Source organism: Delphinapterus leucas, chromosome 7 (assembly GCF_059928025.1).
Source record: "Delphinapterus leucas isolate spDelLeu-1000000601 "Yukka" chromosome 7, BTC_Dleu_Yukka2, whole genome shotgun sequence".
Taxonomy (NCBI): domain Eukaryota; kingdom Metazoa; phylum Chordata; class Mammalia; order Artiodactyla; family Monodontidae; genus Delphinapterus; species Delphinapterus leucas.
The window spans coordinates 53,708,331-53,726,600 of record NC_143135.1 but is presented as its reverse complement, the minus strand read 5'-3'; the positions used below and the strand labels follow the sequence as shown (position 1 = coordinate 53,726,600).

Below are 18,270 nucleotides of genomic sequence, written 5' to 3'. Positions count from 1 at the left end.
AAGTAAGTATATGAAAGATAATGGAAGCTAGGTTTTTGAAGAAGGGAGAAAACTAGAATTAACAAGCAGAGTTTGAAATTGGACATATCAGTATGGACCCAAAGTTTTCAACATATAGAAATAAATATAGATGTATATACGTGTGTGTATAAATCTACATGCAGACACACACACACACATACACACACACACACCCCTTAGCAATGAGCATATCTAGCACCCAAATTTTCTTCTAATTATCACTTTGCACTAAAATGAATCAGGCTCCTTAGAGAAATGGCTACACCAAGGACTAGAGTAAGAAAAGTACATGAGGTTGGTAAATATAAAAGACTCCCCCCCAACCTTTCTGTAATTTCTTTAAAAGAAAATTGACTGTTTAAAGCAAAAGTAGTAACAATGCAATGTGGGGTTTATGATATATATAATTAAAATGTATGATAACCAGAGTGCAAGGATGAGAGAGCAGAAATAGAAATAGAAGTGTATTATTCGAAGATTCTAACACAATATGGGAAGTTGAAGACAGGCTGTTACAATTTACAATATATAATGTAAGCTCTAGAGCTGAGTTCTTAACCAGGGCAATTGTGCTCTCCCTTTTGCCCCTGGATATTTGGTAATCACTAGAGACATTTTTTATTGTTATGACAGGAGGGTGTGCTACTGGTATCTAGTAGATAAAAGCCAGGAATGCTGCTGAACATCCTATAATGCACAAGTCAGCCCCTCATAACAAAAAATCATCTGGTCCAAAATGTCGCTATGTGGAGGTTGAGAACCCTACCCTAAGCAATTATTAAAAAAGAAAACAAAAAAGTAGAGCTAATAAGCCAATGTGTAAGAGATAAAATAGAATCCTTTTTCTTAAAAAACTCAATAAATCCAAAAGACAGTAAAATGGGAGAAAAGAAAGCAAAGAATACAGAAAACAAATAAAAAACAATTATTAAGATAGTAGACCTAAACTCAATCATATCGATAATTATATCGAATATAAATGGACTAAACACTTCAATTAAAAGGCAAAGATGGTCAGAATGGATAAAAAAGTAAGCCCTGACTATACAATGTTCATAAGAGATGTATTTTAAATACAAAGGCACAGATGGGTTAAAAGTAAACAGATGAAAAATATGATGCAAACCCTAATTATAAGAAAGTTGGAGTAGCTACATTAATATCAGAAAAGGTAAACACCAAAATAAGGAGTACTGCCAGAGAAAAAGAGCAATGTTTCATAATAAAAAGGAAGTCAATTCATCAAGAATATACAACGTTTCATAATAAAAAGGAAGTCAACTCATCAAGAATATACAACAATCCTAAACGTGCATACACCTAATAACAGAGCTCAAAATACATGTGACAACAACCGACAAAGGGAAAAATGTACAAACCCACAATTACAGCTGGAGGTTTTTACACTCCTCTCAATAACTGATACTACAAATAGACGCCGCCCAAAAAAGGGAAATTTGATCAATTTGTCTTTTGTGGTTGTGTCAAAAGAATTTAGAAGCCAACTTGAAGAGGCTCCCACTGCAACAGATTGGACAATTTGAGCACCAAAAGAATATTTGTGATGGATTGACAGACATCAGAAATCTTAATGATATGGGGAACGAAAATCTTACTGGTCACTGAACCATCTCATTATCTGAAAACATATAAATAAACAGAAATAATTCCTGTATGAACTGTACCTCAGGATAACCCATGGTAGTAAGTTAAAGTTCTTTAAGAATTCCAGCTAATAAATGAAGAAAATGAAGATAAAATTCATTTTGCAACTACCAATAAAATAATGATCTAGGGAAAGATTACCAATAGCTATAAAAACATTTGGTAATACTTATATCTACCGATTAATGTTAATATCATTAGAGACCAGACATGTGCCTCCTAAAATGATGCACAGGAAGTACACTTAAATACACTTATAGGTACACATCAGGAATACCACTTATCGAACGTTCATTCCCCATATCTCCAAAAACAATCAGACTTGAATCTGATCAAGTTTCTTGATTTAACTACCAGTTTTATGGAAATATAAACAGGAGAGGGGCTTCCCTGGTAGCACAGCGGTTAAGAATCTGCCTGCCAATACAGGGGACATGGGTTCGAGCCCTGGCCCGGGAAGATCCCACATGCCGTGGAGCAACTAAGCCCGTGCGCCACAACTACTGAGCCTGCGCTCTAGAGCCCGTGAGCCACAACTACTGAAGCCCACATGCCTAGAGCCCGTGCTCCACAACAAGAGAAGCCTGCGCACCTCAAGGAAGAGTAGCCCCCGCTCGCCACAACCAGAGAAAAGCCCGTGCGCAGCAACAAAGACCCAATGCAGCCAAAAATAAAATAAATAAATTTAATAAAAAAATAATAAATAGGAGAACTTGTTAAACCATGGGAATTAAAATCAGCAAAACCCAGACTATGGGAAACTCTCAGGAAAAATGACTGATTTCTTCAACAAATAATTTGAAAAGAAAAGAAAAAAACAGAAGGGGGACCCATGAGTTAAAAAAGATATAACCATATCAATGTGTGGACCTTATTTAGATCTTACTTAAAAAAATTTTTTTTATGACATAATCAAGGAAATTTGGATACTAACTAAATATTTTATTATATGAAGAAACTGTTAAAAATTCTAGATGTGATAGTGGTATTGTGAGTTTTGATACATACTGAAGTATTTATAACTGAAATTATATGATATTTGGGATTTGCTTCAAAATATTCTGGGTCACTGATGTGTAGAGGAAAATAGCAGGTACAGATGAAACAAGACTGATGATGTGTTGCTCATCCTTGAAGCTGGGTAATAGGTACAATGAGGGTTCATTTTACTATTCTATCCACTTATGTGTTTGGAATTTTCCATAATAAAAAAGAAAATTTCAGTTATCCTGTTTCGTGGATGACCAATTCAGAATAAGCATTCTAATTGGTAGAATTTAAGACTTCCTATATAAGCCAACCATACACAATCCCCCTACTCCCTACCTCTGGAACCATCTCTACACTTATAAACATGGAGTTAGCCACGAAGTTATTGCTACTAAGACTCTTCCCCCTCTATGACCAGCTGCCCCTATAAGACTAACCAGAGACAGATACATCAGCTCTAAAACAGTCTGTCTCTAGTCCCCAACAGAAGCAGACTCTGAATGCCCTTGTCCCCTAGGTACCCACACAAGAGCTGCTAAAGAAGCCCTGCAGTCAGAATCACAACTGCAGTTTATATATTACCACTTCCACTAACATTTACCTTTTTAAAAGAAAATGGCTTAATTTCCTTAGCACTTATATCTAAATTAAATATCTCAAACAAAACCCCAAAATAATCATATAGTTTCCTTGAGTATCTACATTCAGATAGTTTACTTTTACATCTTTCATGCTGTATTGAATTTATGAGAAATCTTTGAGATGTCTAGCTCCCCTAAAAATGACGTAGGACTCAAAGAGATATAGGATGCTAAGAAACAAAGGAGAAAATAGGGAAGTCATAAGTTCCCAAGAGATTCAGAAGATAGTTGGAGAAATATAAGAATGAAAAACAGAAGCATGGAATATTCATTTTGCTTAAAAATATTTCGATAGTAACTAAGAGAAATACCCCTTATCTCAAATAATAACAATTTCCTTGGAAGAACAGTAATCCTTCTAGTACAGCAACACTTTGGCAAACTGTGATGAGCACTAGAAGGGAACAACTGTCAATGGATGATAACTTTGATACAGGGGTCAGTCAGGTGAGGAAACAGGTGGTCTTTCCTTCTCTCATCACCTTGAAATTTTGAAATGGTGAATTTGGATCATGTTTGCAACCAACACTTATACAGATTTTCTATATAAAAATTATTTCTATTTTTAATAATACTATGTTGTAGTTTACTGCTGTACAAACAGAAAGGCTGGAGTGGTTTATTTAAATTACTTAAGGTAACAAATAAAAGAAAATTTCAAGCCTACTATTTCCTATCATTGACTGAGACATTAAATGGGTATTGGAGGCAGAAAAGGACAGATGCTCTCACATCCTACCAGTTAGACCTGCAGAATGAATGAATACTGACTGCACCTGCAACTATGTAACCTCTTCCTTGCTAACAGTTATATGGAACACACTAAAATTATTAAAGCAATTATGAAAAACACTGTTTTCCTATTTGAGTGCCTGCATCACCACTAGTTCATAAACTAGGATATTTCCAAGTCTCAGCCTATCTTAAGCTATATATTGTGCAAGTAAAATTCCATGAAAACGAACACTAAATACTGTTCTATATTGCTTCTGTGCTCCCTTTGAAAGACTACAACCATGGCTATGAATTCTGTATTATAAATGGCTCCCTCTGATTCCCATCTTAAGACTTACCAACACTATAAAAAGAAAATTCTGACAGTGTGCTATCCGCTCTTTATATGAGAGGAAGACAAAGATTTGGAAGAGAGCTCAAGTGATTTAAGCTAACATGGAACTGAGGTTTCCACATTTCCTTTCCTCTGCTATTAAGCAGCAATTGTCCTTCAGTTCAGCCTCAGTTCCTCTCAATACTTTCCATCATCCTCCCATACAGAAAAATTTAGAAGCCTGAAGAAAAGGTGAATGGCATGTCCTTGAAATCATCCTCTTCCCCCTACTTCTTATCATTGGGTAACTTACTTTGAAGAGGTTTTAGGTTGTATATTTAATGTTTCTTCTGAAAAAACCTATAGTAAAAATAATTTCAAGTTCCTCACTTAAAAAGTTCATTATATTACAGATATTTGTATATGCCTTTGAAATTTGTCGTGACAAGATTTAACCTACATAATTGCCTAGGTGACTAGTTACTGTGCATTTGAAAAAAAAAACTCAGAGTAAGGATATTAATATAAGGAAACTGAGTAACCCACTATCTTGACATTCTCAAACTAGGGGAGGGAAAGTGGTAATCTCTGATATAACAGATGGTACCTTCACACCCAAAGCACACAAACACACCCACAAAGTCTTCTTCAAAATTCCCACACCCTAATGTTCATTGCAGCATTGTTTACAATAGCCAAGACATGGAAGCAACCTAAATGCAACCTAAATTCGTCAACAGAGGAATGGATAAAGAAGATGTGATACATATATACAATGGAATATTACTCAGCCATAAAGAAGAATGAAATAATGCCATTTGCAGCAACATGGATGGATCTAGAGATTTTCATACTGAGTGAAGTAAGTCAGGCAGAGAAAGACAAATATCATATCACTCATGTGGAATCTAATTTTTAAAAAAAAATACAAATGAACTTATTTACAAAACAGAAAGAGACTTACAGATACCGAAAACAAACTTATGGTTACCAAAGGGGAAACGTTGCAGGGAGGGATAAATCAGGAGCTTGGGATGAACATAAACACACTACTATATATAAAATAGGTAACCAACAAGGACCTACTGTATAGCACAGGGAACTCTGTGATATTCTGTGATAACCTATATGAGAAAAGAATCTAAAAATGAATGAATATATGCATATGTATAACTGAATCACTTTGCTCTATACCTGAAACTAACACAACACTGTAAATCAACTATACTCCAATAAAATTAAAATATTTAAAAAGAAAGAAATTCCCATAAACACAGGGACAGAATTACCTGATGAATTACCACTTACCTTGTGCTACTGTTGACATGACCACAGATGGTGTGGAAGAAACCACAGCTGTTACTGCAACTGTATTAGGAATAGGTGATGGTGTAGAACTGCTGCTGCCACTGCTGCTACTACTGACCAGAGAGGACTGTGAAGCAGTTATAACCACTGGTGGCTTCTGAGTTGTGGAAGCAATGACTGATGTTGGTACAAGCTTAGTGACTGCTGCATAGTTATGGGATTTGGAGAGAATGTTGGGCACGAAGGTTGAACTTGGTGATGTGGTCACTATAATAACCTAAGGAAGATAAAATAAGTTATTTTCATGTACCTACCATACTACTAATGTATCTAGACTCACAGTTACATACAATTTAAAAATAGCTTATGAAACGTGATGAAGCAATTCAAGAAAAAGAAATTTACAACTAAAAATATACAAAAGCTCTCCTTTACTAGTAATCATCAGAATGTATTTAAAAGAAACAATTTTTACCAACCAAACATTTTAAAAGACAATATTCAAGATCAAGTAAGCATTTCAATATACTGCTTAGGGAGTATAAATTGGCACAATTTTTCTAGAAAACAATTTGGATAGTCATTCATTTATAAATATTTGTTGAGCATCTACTATGTGCCAGGCATGGTTCTAGAGGCTGAGGATAGTGGAATGAGCAAAACAGACAAAGTTCTTATTTTCATGGAGCTACATTCCAGTAAGGGGAGAAAAACAATAAACAAATAAAAAAGTAAATATATGTCATGTAGAGATAAATGGAAGAGACAATAAAGCAGGGTAGGAAATAAAAGAAAATGGAAGTGGTGCATGATTTTTTTATAAAACACTCAATGAAGATCTCTCTGATAAGGTGACAACTAAGCAGAAACTAGAAGTAGGGGTTGATCCATGTTGCTACCTAGAGGAAGAGCATCCAATGGAAGCGGGAGTAGCAAATACAAAGCCCCTGAGGCAGAAGCAAGCTTGGTATGTTCAAGAAACCTCTAGGACCCTAATGAACAGGATTGAAATTTATAAGGTAGAGAGCAGTAGGAGACAGATTTAGCAAAGTAATGGGGGACTAGGTGATGTAAGATCTTGTTGATAGCATATCAACATGTTATGACGAAAATGGCACTTTATCTCTGTGGTCTTCCTTCCAAAAACCTATAACCTTAGTCTAATCATGAGAAAAACATGAGATAAATTGCAGTAGTGGGGCATCCTACAAAATACTTGACTAGTAATCCTCAAAACTGTCAAGGTCATCAAACACAAGGAAGTTTGAGAAACTTTCACAGCCAAGAGGAGCCTAAGGAGACATGACGAGAAAATATAATGTGGTATCCTGGAACAGAGAAAGACAATAGGTAAAAACTAAACAAATCTGAATAAACCATGAACTTTAGTTAATATTAACGCATCAATATCGGTTCATTAATTGTAACAAATGTACCATACTAATATAAATTGTTTAGAACAGGGAACACTGAATACAGGGTATATGAGAACTCTCTGTACTATCTTTTCAATTTTCCTATAAATCCAAAACTGTTCTAAAAAATAAAGTACTTTTAAAAAAGCATTACTCGATCTGCTAGGTGAAAAGTACAGCAGGGCAGAGACAGTAGGAACAGGCAGACAAATTAGGAGGCTCTTTCAACGACCAAAATGTTTGTGGTAGAACTGATGAAAAGTGAACAGATTCTGAATATATTTAAAGGTAAAACCAACAGGATTTGCTCATAGATACACAGAATGGAGGAAAAAAGCGGCTGGAAAGAGACTTCAAGGTTAGCCAGTATGATTAGAAAAGTGTAGATGATACGGGACAAAGCATTTCAGACGGAGAGAACAGGATGGGGCAAAGGACCTAAGGTAGGAATTAGCTTGATGTATTTAAAAACAGAAAAGAGAACCAGTGTAGCAAAAGCATATAGGGTAAAGAGGGGTTGTAAAAGTAAGCAGAGTCCAGATCAAATCTGTAAACCAGAGTAAAGAATCTAAGTTTTATACTAAGTATAATGGGAAGCCATGAGAGGATTTTAAGTAAGGAAACAACAAAACTTGATTTATATTTTAAAAGATCATTCTAGCTGCTATGTGGTAAGAGGTAAGAGCAGAAGCAGTGAAACTAGTAAAGAAGCCACTGCAGTAGACTAGGCAAGAAATGGTAGAGGCTGGTTGGACTGGGGTGTTAGTAGTCAAAATAAAGAGAAGTGATCAGATTCAGATTATCTTAAGAGGTAGAGTCAACAGGACTTGATGCATGGAAATGGCAGGGTTGAGGAAAAGAACAGAAACAAGATTAGCTCCTAGAGCTAATACACATTGGCCTATTTAAATCTCCCAACAATCCTATGACAGAGATACTATTATTATCCCCATTTTACAGCTGAGAACACAAAAATTACTTATAAATCTGTAGTATCCGTTTTATTCTGGGCAAGTATAATGGTAGTTTAATGATACCCCCAAACAACACAGAGTGTCTTCTTCCTCTTTCACCAAAATTACTTTCACCTACCTAGGAGAGAAAATTGTTTTGAAAAATCCGAACAATTTAAGGGGGAAATTCTTTTTCATTTTTGTATCAGTCCTAAAGAAGGTCTGAAATTAAATCAGTCAGTCAAACTTACTGAGTATGTCTGTACTCAGTACTGACATCTCAAAGAAGCTTTGATTATATCATTATAAGTATATATTTCAGTGTTAGAGAATTCTAAGTATGTGTCCATTACTTTAAGGAGTTTGTTGATTATCTGAGGAGTCAAGAGAGACATACAAGTCTCGACCAGCAAACACCGCTATAGAGTTGACCAGCATACTTCTACATAGACTCAACCAGTAAACACATATATAGCACTATTACAAACACAACCATCAGCCATCATATAAACCGAGAAGTAGACTAACATAGCAAAAAGACCAGAAGTTAAGAGTCAAATGAACCTGAGCTGAATCCTGCCTCTGCCACTAACAAATGGCAGGGCCCTGGACATGTTAAAATCTCTGGGTTCCAATTTTCATCTATAAAATAGGGATAATAATACCTACCTTGCAAATCATTATAAGGATTAAATGAGATAATGATGTGAAGCATCTAACATAGTGCTAGGCACATAGCAGGTGGTCAATATTTGGCAGTTCACAAATGGTACTTATTAGTATCTTGTTATTACTACTTAATAAATGTTAGAAGGATATCAGTAAAGGTGTTATAGATCAAATCAAACTGGAAATTTATTTTAATGTACTCTATTTTTGTTTCATTAAAAAATTTTATATATCTTTTTCCCAAATTCTGATACCCTTGAGAATCCAAAGAGCTCACAGTTACTACCACAGCCAAGCCAATTAAGAGTAGTAATAGCAAGTAGGTTTCATATTTGCCAATTCTGAACTAATAGTAGTGCCTTCCTAGAGTACAGTTTTTATAAGGACTCTGTGACACAGCTGAGGATTCACCAAGGCTTGGCAGGAAAGTAGGCCACAGTTAATAAACAATCTCTGTCATGGGTAGGGAAGGGGAAGCATTCACACTTGGGTCAAACATTTGTAATTTTAGAACTAGAGTATGCATGTAGACTTCTAACATTAAGACAATAACTTCAGCAAAATAAATCTAGAGTCTTTGAGAGCACGTTTTAGGTTACAGGTACAAATGATAAAACATATTTTGAGATTTCAGTCTACAAACTAATTTCTGATCTGAAAAGGGGTTATCCAAAATTAGAGATCCACCTTGAAGAAAATGTACTTGCACTTTAGTTACATGTTACAACAAGGGAAACAAAGGGATTTTGAAACCAAGTGAACCAAACAGTGTTTATTCAGGCCATAATTCAAATTACTGACCTTCTAGCACTCACAAAAACTCCTTAAGAGTGCTGGGACTTGCACCCTAAGGATAAAATGAAAAATATCAATCAAGCATGTGAAAGCATAAAGCTATATTCTGTTGCTTTGTTTATATAAGTGTTGTACCAATGTTACACTCAAAATGAAGGCACCACATTAACACAGGTGGAAATTTGTCTACCCTGAAAATATATGACCTACTTGAATTTGAATCAAGTCCACAAATTCATAAGTAATTATACTTAATGTAAAAGTAACTTTAACTAAAGTAATTTCCTAAGTTGACTTCCATATGATTTGTGAGAAATCCAAGGTGAATGTATAATGGCAACAGCCTTACAGAGATTTCAAAAAAAATCCAATTATCCAGCAAAAGGAAAACAAAACACATACAAAAAATCCCAAAGAATATCTATTAGTCCTACCCACACTCAGTTTGTCCAAGAAATAACAAAAGTAATGGCACTGAGTACACATGAAGTAAGAGTACAGTTTTACATCTAGAACATAATAGATACTTAGCAAATATTTGTGGAATGAATGAGTCTTTTTTTTTTTTTTTTTTTTGCGGTATGCGGGCCTCTCACTGTTGTGGCCTCTCCCGTTGCAGAGCACAGGCTCCGGACGCGCAGGCTCAGCGGCCATGGCTCACAGGCCCAGCCGCTCCGCGGCATGTGGGATCTTCCTGGACCGGGGCACGAACCTGTGTCCCCTGCATCGGCAGGCGGACTCTCAACCACTGCGCCACCAAGGAAGCCCTGAATGAGTCTTATTTTTAATTTAATTTGTTTTAAATGTTTATTTTTTAAACACAGTAGGACAAATCTAAGGTTCTGAGCCTGGAATCTCATGGTATGACTCATGTATGACTTTGGAGATAAATATGTCCTCTTATGAGCATTACAAGTCTGACAATCTCAACCATCCACTCTCAACTGACAATTCAGAAGAAAAGAAAAAATTAAAATATGGTAACGTCAGTGAATCAAAAAAAAAAAGTTCACCAATTTCACTTACAGGTGAGCCCCCATCTACTACAAGTATTTTTAGATAGGTCAACTAAAAAGATTGGAAAGTTAATAATGTTAGGTGACATTTACTGAACACTCATCATAAGCACTATGTTATGCACTTTCCATGAATCATCTCATTTAATTATCTAGTAAGCACTATTATTATCTTTGTTTTATAAGGAAGCTGAGGCTCAAGAGAGGTGGAGAGCCAGTACTGGAACCAGATATACTTATTCATTTATTCATTCATTCATTCAACAAATATTAGTCAACACCTATTGCATGTCAGGCACTGTTCTAAACACTACGGAATAGTAATGAATAAGACAAAGTCTCTACCTTCAGTAACTTATACTCTATGGGAGAAATAGGAAATAAATAAATATAATGTCAACTAGTTATAAGCAAAACAGAATAAGGAAATAAAAGGACATGGATTTGAGATGGGTGCTAGTTTAGCTATAACTTTGCTGCATTATTTTCTCAAATATCAAATTAAAAGAGAAGATGAGAAGGGGGAGAAGAGAGAAGAATTACTGATAAAATAGATCCAGCAAAGAAGGTAGTAAAAAATTACAAAACTAGATTAAAAAATTCTTAGAGTACAGCAGGCTGAAGACACCTAATATACAGCTTGCCCAGAAAGCAATATTATAATAATATATAAAAATTGATATTCAGAAAGATTACCTTGGAGTCATTAAATACAAAAATTATGTTCAGTGTAACATTTAAGAAATCACCAAAAATAGTCAATTTCTATATATTAAGGGGTAAGCTTCAGTGAACTGATAAATTCATTATTTGGAACAGCACATTCTCAACACTGCAATTAATTTTTTTTTTAAAGTTCACTGACTTCACTTATAGGTTTACCCCTTCTATTAAAATATTTTTATATAGGTCTACCAAAGAAGACTGGAAAGTTCATAAAGTTAGGTAACACTGCTTTCCATAAAATACCTGCAAGGGAAGGGACCTAACATTTTCTGAGTACATACATTATGCTGTACTTTAAAATACCCAATCCCATTTAATCCTCACGACAGCCTTATAAAATTGGCATTATTCTCATCTCACAGATGGGTAAACAGATTTAGAAAGACTAATTTATCTCAGGTCATACTGGAAGACCTGGGGTTCTAATCCAGGCCTCTTTGACTACAAAAATTCTTACTTGATTTTAACACTAAACTATAATGCCTCATCCTAAGACTGAAGCTAGAATTATATGACACAGATCAACTCACTGTCATTTCTAGTTTGTTAAGAAAATTATAATTTTTATATATTATATAATGACATATTTCCAAGAAACTCAAGGAGTTTCTTTAAATGAAAATTATCATGAACCTGAAGATTTAAAAGTAGGAAAGACCGTCTATTGAAAACAAGAATTCATCTCTACTCCTTCCCCAAAATCCCTCTAAAACAGTATGAAGGGATTTTTTAGAAGAGGTACATAAACCCATAAGGTCAAAATGGAAAGGAGACAATAGCTATCAACTTCTGGAAAGTGGAAAACAAACAGACAAGTAGTAACTGATCAAGCATACTCAAGAAAGTGGAAACCTAAGACAGCAAACAGAAGAAAAAACAAGACAGCTTTCAGAGAACCACAGAAAGACTCAGTAATTTGAGAACACCAGATACTTCTGAAGTGGGGATAAAAGTGGGACTAAAAAGTTGTAAATTAGTTGAAAATCTGTTTAAGCAGCATTAAGATCCCCAGCTATCCTCCCTTATCCTCAAGGAAGACTTAAAACTTATTCTCTTGAGGGAGAGATTGAATCCAAAGGAATCTGATGATACCAGGCAGAGGCAGGTAGGTGCTATGCTGAAAACAGAGAGGTTAGGTAAAGTCTATATACTGAATGATGAGACTATCCAGCCCACTCCCTGCCTTTACTCCCAAAATACTAGCAGACAGGCTTACTACTGTAGGCAAAAGACTGGAAGATTCTTCTCTGAGGAAACTGTCCAGTCCATGAAAAAGCCCTAATGAGAATGACAACTGGTGGAGGTAAAGGGGTGGCGGGTGTTCATCAACAAAACAGCCCAGCTAGCTCAACCTACAATGAAAGTCACCAGCCAGCATGTCCCACCCTACACACGGAGCCTTCTGTCAGCTTTTAGTGTCCGTTTCCACAACCAGCATTTAAGGAAACTGAAATGGAAGAGATCAAAATGAAAAGGTAAAAGAAATTTACAGGTAAGAGAGAAAACATGAAAGAAGAAAACATCAAAAAAATTATCATGAATATCATCAGAAAAGAGAACATAGTGACTATGAAAGAGCAGGATGCTATTTTAAAAAAAAAAGAAAGAAAGAAACTTTCAGAAAACCAGACAGAGTTACTAGAAATTTAAAATAGGATAGCAAAAATGAAAAATTCCAGAGAAGTAATGAAGGATAAAGTTAAAAGATAAAGAAAATAATACTTACAGAGCATTTACTATGTGCTAGGCTCTGTTCTACTGGTTTGTATTTATTATCTCATTTATTTACACCCCAAAACCCTATAAAATAGATATATTATTTTCCCTATTTTACAAGAGAAAAACTTAGGTCTAGAGTTTAGTTTTCCCAAAGTCATATAGCTAGTAAGTAGCATAAAATGGGATTCAAATTCAGGAAGTCTATACTATACTACAGTAGAAAAAGCAAACAAATGGAAATTGGGGGTGAGAAAGACTGAAAAATTAAAGGATCAATCTAGGCATTCAACATCCAGAATAACAGGTGATCCAAAAAGAGAGGACAGAGAAAAATCAAAGAAATAATTCAAGAAATTTCCCAGAATGGAAGGATATGAGTGTCTAGAATAACAGGGGCCACTGAGTATGTAACCCAATGGATAAAATAAAGACCCACACCAAGGAAAATTACCTTGAACTTTCAGAACTCTGACTTTTTCCAAGAGAAAAAGAGGATCTGGAATTAGAATGGCATTACTGGGCTTCTCAAAAGCAATACTGGAAGCCAACAGCCCATGAAGCAATATCTTCAAAATTCTCAAGGAAAATGACTTCTCACCTAGAATACTTACCTAGTTAAACTTACATCAAAACAGTAGGAGGGTAGAATAAAGAAATTTTCAGTCTACCATGCAAGGTCTTAAAAACTTTACTTTCCATCCCACCCATATACCAAGAAGCTACTGGAAGATATGCTCCAGTAAATCAGTAAATAAACCAAGAAAGAGGAAGATCAGAATGATAGTGAAGGGAGATCTCAGACACAGAGGTATATAACAAGCCTAGGGTACCATCAGCATCCAGATCAGTGTGGCAAGTAGAGGGCTCTAATAACAAAATTGACAGAATACTGATGATTTGAACATACTGAGAGAAGAGTTTAGAAATGAATTAATGATATCATTTAAGAATTAAAAAGAAGATAACAATTATTCACTTAATCATATCCTTCCTTTCGTCTATGAAACACCTAACTCTGACAACTTCATTACTCTGGCAATATAAGAACTAAGTTCCTAAAGGTAAAGTTATCCAAATACAGGCTGAAAGAATCCTTTACATTTTAATTTTTTTCCCAAATGGAATCACAATGGTAAAATATAATGAAAGTCTTAGAAGATCTGCTAGCTGTGTCATATTAGGCAAGTCATTTGGCATCTCTGAGCCTCATATACAAAAATATATACAAAAAGTGAAGTAATAATACCTAACCCAAAGCTTTATGTGCAGAATTAAAGAAAGAGATGTGAACATTCCCACCATAATGCCAAGCACATAGTAAGCACTCAGTGCATGTTTGTTAAATCTGAATCATATTGACTGAAAGAGATAAAAACAGCAATTGGCAGACAGACTCCCTCCAACACGTACCTTCTGTGTTGTTGTGTTTGTTGTCTGTGTTGATGGTTTGGTGAAGGTTATTTTCACAGGAGACATGTGGGGTGGTAAGGAGTTGGCAATGCTCTGCATGATGTTGCTCATCTTAGGACTGCCACTCACAGGTACAGTGATCGTCTTTGAGACTGGAACAACAGCCTTTGGAACTTCCTTTAGGACAACGGGGGAGGAGCTAGAAGAGTTTGTTCGCCTTCGTTTTCTGGGTTTTTCATCTTCATCTGAACAGCTAACACCTGTAAGGCAGTGACAATATTGCTACATTTATAGCAATATAACCTTGTATTTTATACTTTATTTTTAAATCATTGCATCATCAGTCATCCTTGACCTCTCCCTTTGCCTCATGCCCAATCAGACAGTAAGTTCTATCAATCCTCCCTCAGGGAAGCTGTCTCTGAATGCCTTTCCTTTTTTCTTTAACCCTATGGCCATGTCAGGCCTTCTTATCTCCTGCCTGTATTTTAGCAACAACCTCCTAAAAGGTGTAGGTGCTTCTAATCTCTCCACTTCCATTCTACCCTTCATCCTACTACCAGCTATAAAAATCTCACACATCTAATAAAGCCAATGCCCTGCCTCAAATCCTTTAGTAGTTTTTATCTCCCTACAAGATGAGGCACAAAAATCATTTCTTTATCATTCAAGGTCCCATATCTTTCTAAGAACACAATACCCTATTCCACCCACCTTATAATCCTGGCACACTAAACTGCTCACCATTCCCCAAAGCCACCTTATCACATATTCTATCCATCTGGAGTCTCTATATACTACTGTTCTTTGGGGAACACCACATGCATTCAATGACCTCTTCATCATCCAGCAATCATCATCCTGCAAGCCATCTCCTCGGTGAAGCTTTCCCTTACTCCTCTAAGCAAAGCGAATTCATGTCTCCTCTGAGCTTAGAAAGCACTTTGTACATTCTCTTCTGTATCACTTACCCCATGGTAATGTGGCTGTCAGTCTGCACATCTCCTGTTATTAAGGGGCTCCCAAAGGACAACGACTAAGTCTTATCGGTTTGTTTCCCTGGTATAGTGTCTTGCACATATGAAGTTAGGTGAATGAATAATTATATCTCAAACTAATGTTGCCTGTGTGACTTCTGAGAATGAAACAATAAACTTCCTGTTACTTCAAACTATATATTGTGTGAAATGGTTTCTTCATGTCTGGGATTCACTTTCAACATTTTAAAAAACAATTAAAAAATAGACCCCTATGGTTATTTTAAAAGATCATCTTGGCTAAATCCACAGAAATCTGATATAAACTTAATATTCCCAGATTCTTAGTTTTTTCTTAATGCACTAAAGCCTCAACTGTTTTTGTACTTTTTAAAAAAAATCAAGTGAGAAACATAAAACCTTGCAATATACATAGGAAATCTCTATAAAGCAGACATTTAAAAAAGCATACAGCATGACTCATGGAATTGGTAATAAAACATAACTCCTTATACCCTCAATTTTTAAACCCTAAGCAAGACTGAAAATGACCTAAAATCATTTGTCTAAAACAGCTAAGTCCACCTCTAAAAGCTACAAAGAAATCAAGTTTATAACTATACTGAGAAAAATGAAAGTCAAATATTAATGATCTCCAGTTGATACCAAAAGCAAATCAATACTGACATAACAGACATTTAAAAAAAAAATGAACTGGACATTAAACTGCTTCACAGCGTAGAATCAAAGGGGTTAAAAATTGCAAATAAATTTCAAAAAATTACAGTCAACTAGAAATATGAAAGGACTCTCTAGAATGCTTCACTGAATTTAACAGTTGAATGATATGGTACATAAATAATTTTTTAAAACACTACAAAGATTACATTATAGGAGTAAACACTACATAAATGACATAAGCACATTCCTTTAGTTGCTATTCACATTTCTATTCCATGAAAACCAAAACAAGTGAATCTTAGAGTATAGCACTGTTCAAGGCAGATTCCCCACAGAAAACAAAAAAGAAGTAATTTCTCACCCCCCAGAACTGATTAAAAAGCAATATATACCTAGTTACATGTAAAGAAAGGAATTCTTTACAACCTTCAAAAACTAACCACTGCTAATAGCCAGTGGACCAATGAATTAATCAGGAAGGCAGATCTAATCAGAGCCTATGCTGCAGCTTTTAGTCAAGATGGCCCTGATAACACTGAGAGTATCACTTACTTTTGACATAAACAGTACTTCCACTTGGCAAGACAACTACATTGGAGGCAGGACTGGCAGGTCTCGGAGACTTAACCGTTGCTATGCTGCCACTTGGAACAGGGGTAGAGGTTGGGGTTGACGTGGTACTTGTGTAGGAATAGCAAACCACTACTGAAGGAACGATAAAAAAGTCTGCTGTTAACTTTCACCAAAACTGTCCATGCATACAGTAAAATTATTTTTTTTTCTGCAGGCCAATTTTAACACTTTTATATAATTAGAAGTTAGAGGCCAGTACTAGGTTAAAACGTATTAATAAGCTTTCCTGAAAATCATCACTTAACTAGGTTTCCCCCAAGTATTTCGCAGCTGTCTACAGGTGACACTGACAATGGAGAAGAGCACAGTTACAAAGAAACCAAGTTTAAAACTGAGAAAAATGAAAATCATTTTTCCTTCATGGCAGGAGTTGGACAAAAAGCATATACTTGTATTCTTTTTTAATACTAATAGCAGCATCAGTGATGGAGTGATGGATAATTTTTCCCTAACCATAGCAATTTCCAACTTGGCTCCTGGAGAGAAACAAGGTAAGTTTCTTTTATCATAAACAACTCACTAGTCACTTGCCATCTAAGCAGTGCAATAATAACTAAGGTAATGACAACATCATATTTCAATTTATTGAATAACAACAACAACAAGCAGGAGTAGCTCATAGGCACTATTTACTGAGTACCATACATTATGCTAAATCCTTTCCATATATTATCACTAATTCTCACAACACTACATCCTCATTTTAAAGATGAGGAACCCAAGGCTCACAGAAGCTAAAAAGACTTGCTGGAGGTCACAAAGCAAAGAAATGGCAAACTAGGATTCAAACATAGATTAGACTATTGAAAATTCTATATTCTTTCCAGTGAACCAGAGAGGTGGTAAACAGAAAAGACAAAAGTCGGAAGAAAAGAAAGATAGCTCTCCTGCAACAAAGAAAACAGGAACTCAGTGGAGGCCAAGTTTGCACACTGATAACTGTCTCTCCCTAAATATAGCTTCCTTCCGTGTAAAACAGAGTCTGGCACGTATGAAAGGAATGTCTCATTCTGCTCCACAACCCATTGCTAGTCAAGAAAAGACAATTCTGCAAAGTAATCTGACAATTGCATTATTTTCAGGGTCATTTTCATGTAACACCAAACTAAGCTACCGAAGTCAACCCAAACATGCGCTCTCAAATTTAATATTACTCTTGGTGACCTCAGGAGACTCCAAGGATTTTTAAAGCATGTATCAATTATTAGATTAAATAACAATAAGAAAGCCATCCCCATCGGCCACGTAACCCCTAACAGATTCAGCACATTGACTGGAACAGAGAAGCAGCATATACCACTGATTCCAGAAGACAAAAACAGAGCTTTATTTTCTAAAGTATCAGTTCAGCATCTTTCTTCAGCAGATAAATGACTTCTATCATCTTATTAATTTTCCATGTCACCTGTTAAGGCCTCTTATCCACTTCTAACAAGACACGCTCATATCAAAAATTAATTCCAAGAAGGCTTTTCGCAATTTTGTGATTAATATAATTCACACTTTGAACAAAAGGGATATTTAATTTTGGCTGAGACTAAAAACTTGGCAGTTTCTCGTTTCAGAACAAGTGTTGCTCATTATGTTTCACAACTTTTAAACA

At 35.6% G+C, this 18,270-nt stretch overlaps 1 protein-coding gene across 11 annotated transcripts in view; it reads right to left on the bottom strand.

The window, feature by feature from the left end:
- Nucleotides 1-18,270, bottom strand: part of EMSY (EMSY transcriptional repressor, BRCA2 interacting) — an 80,770-nt gene that overhangs the window by 48,500 nt on the left and 14,000 nt on the right. For 7 of the 11 annotated variants that reach the window (XM_022593864.2, XM_022593871.2, XM_022593868.2 and 4 more), the window contains 3 exons: nt 16,587-16,739; nt 14,377-14,636; nt 5,674-5,950 (listed from right to left, as the gene is read on the bottom strand). In XM_022593864.2, coding sequence (XP_022449572.1) covers nt 5,674-5,950; nt 14,377-14,636; nt 16,587-16,739 — 690 coding nt within the window. The remainder of the gene's footprint in view (nt 1-5,673; nt 5,951-14,376; nt 14,637-16,586; nt 16,740-18,270) is intronic. The other 4 variants (XM_022593866.2, XM_022593869.2, XM_089915328.1 and 1 more) reach the window with 2 other exon arrangements.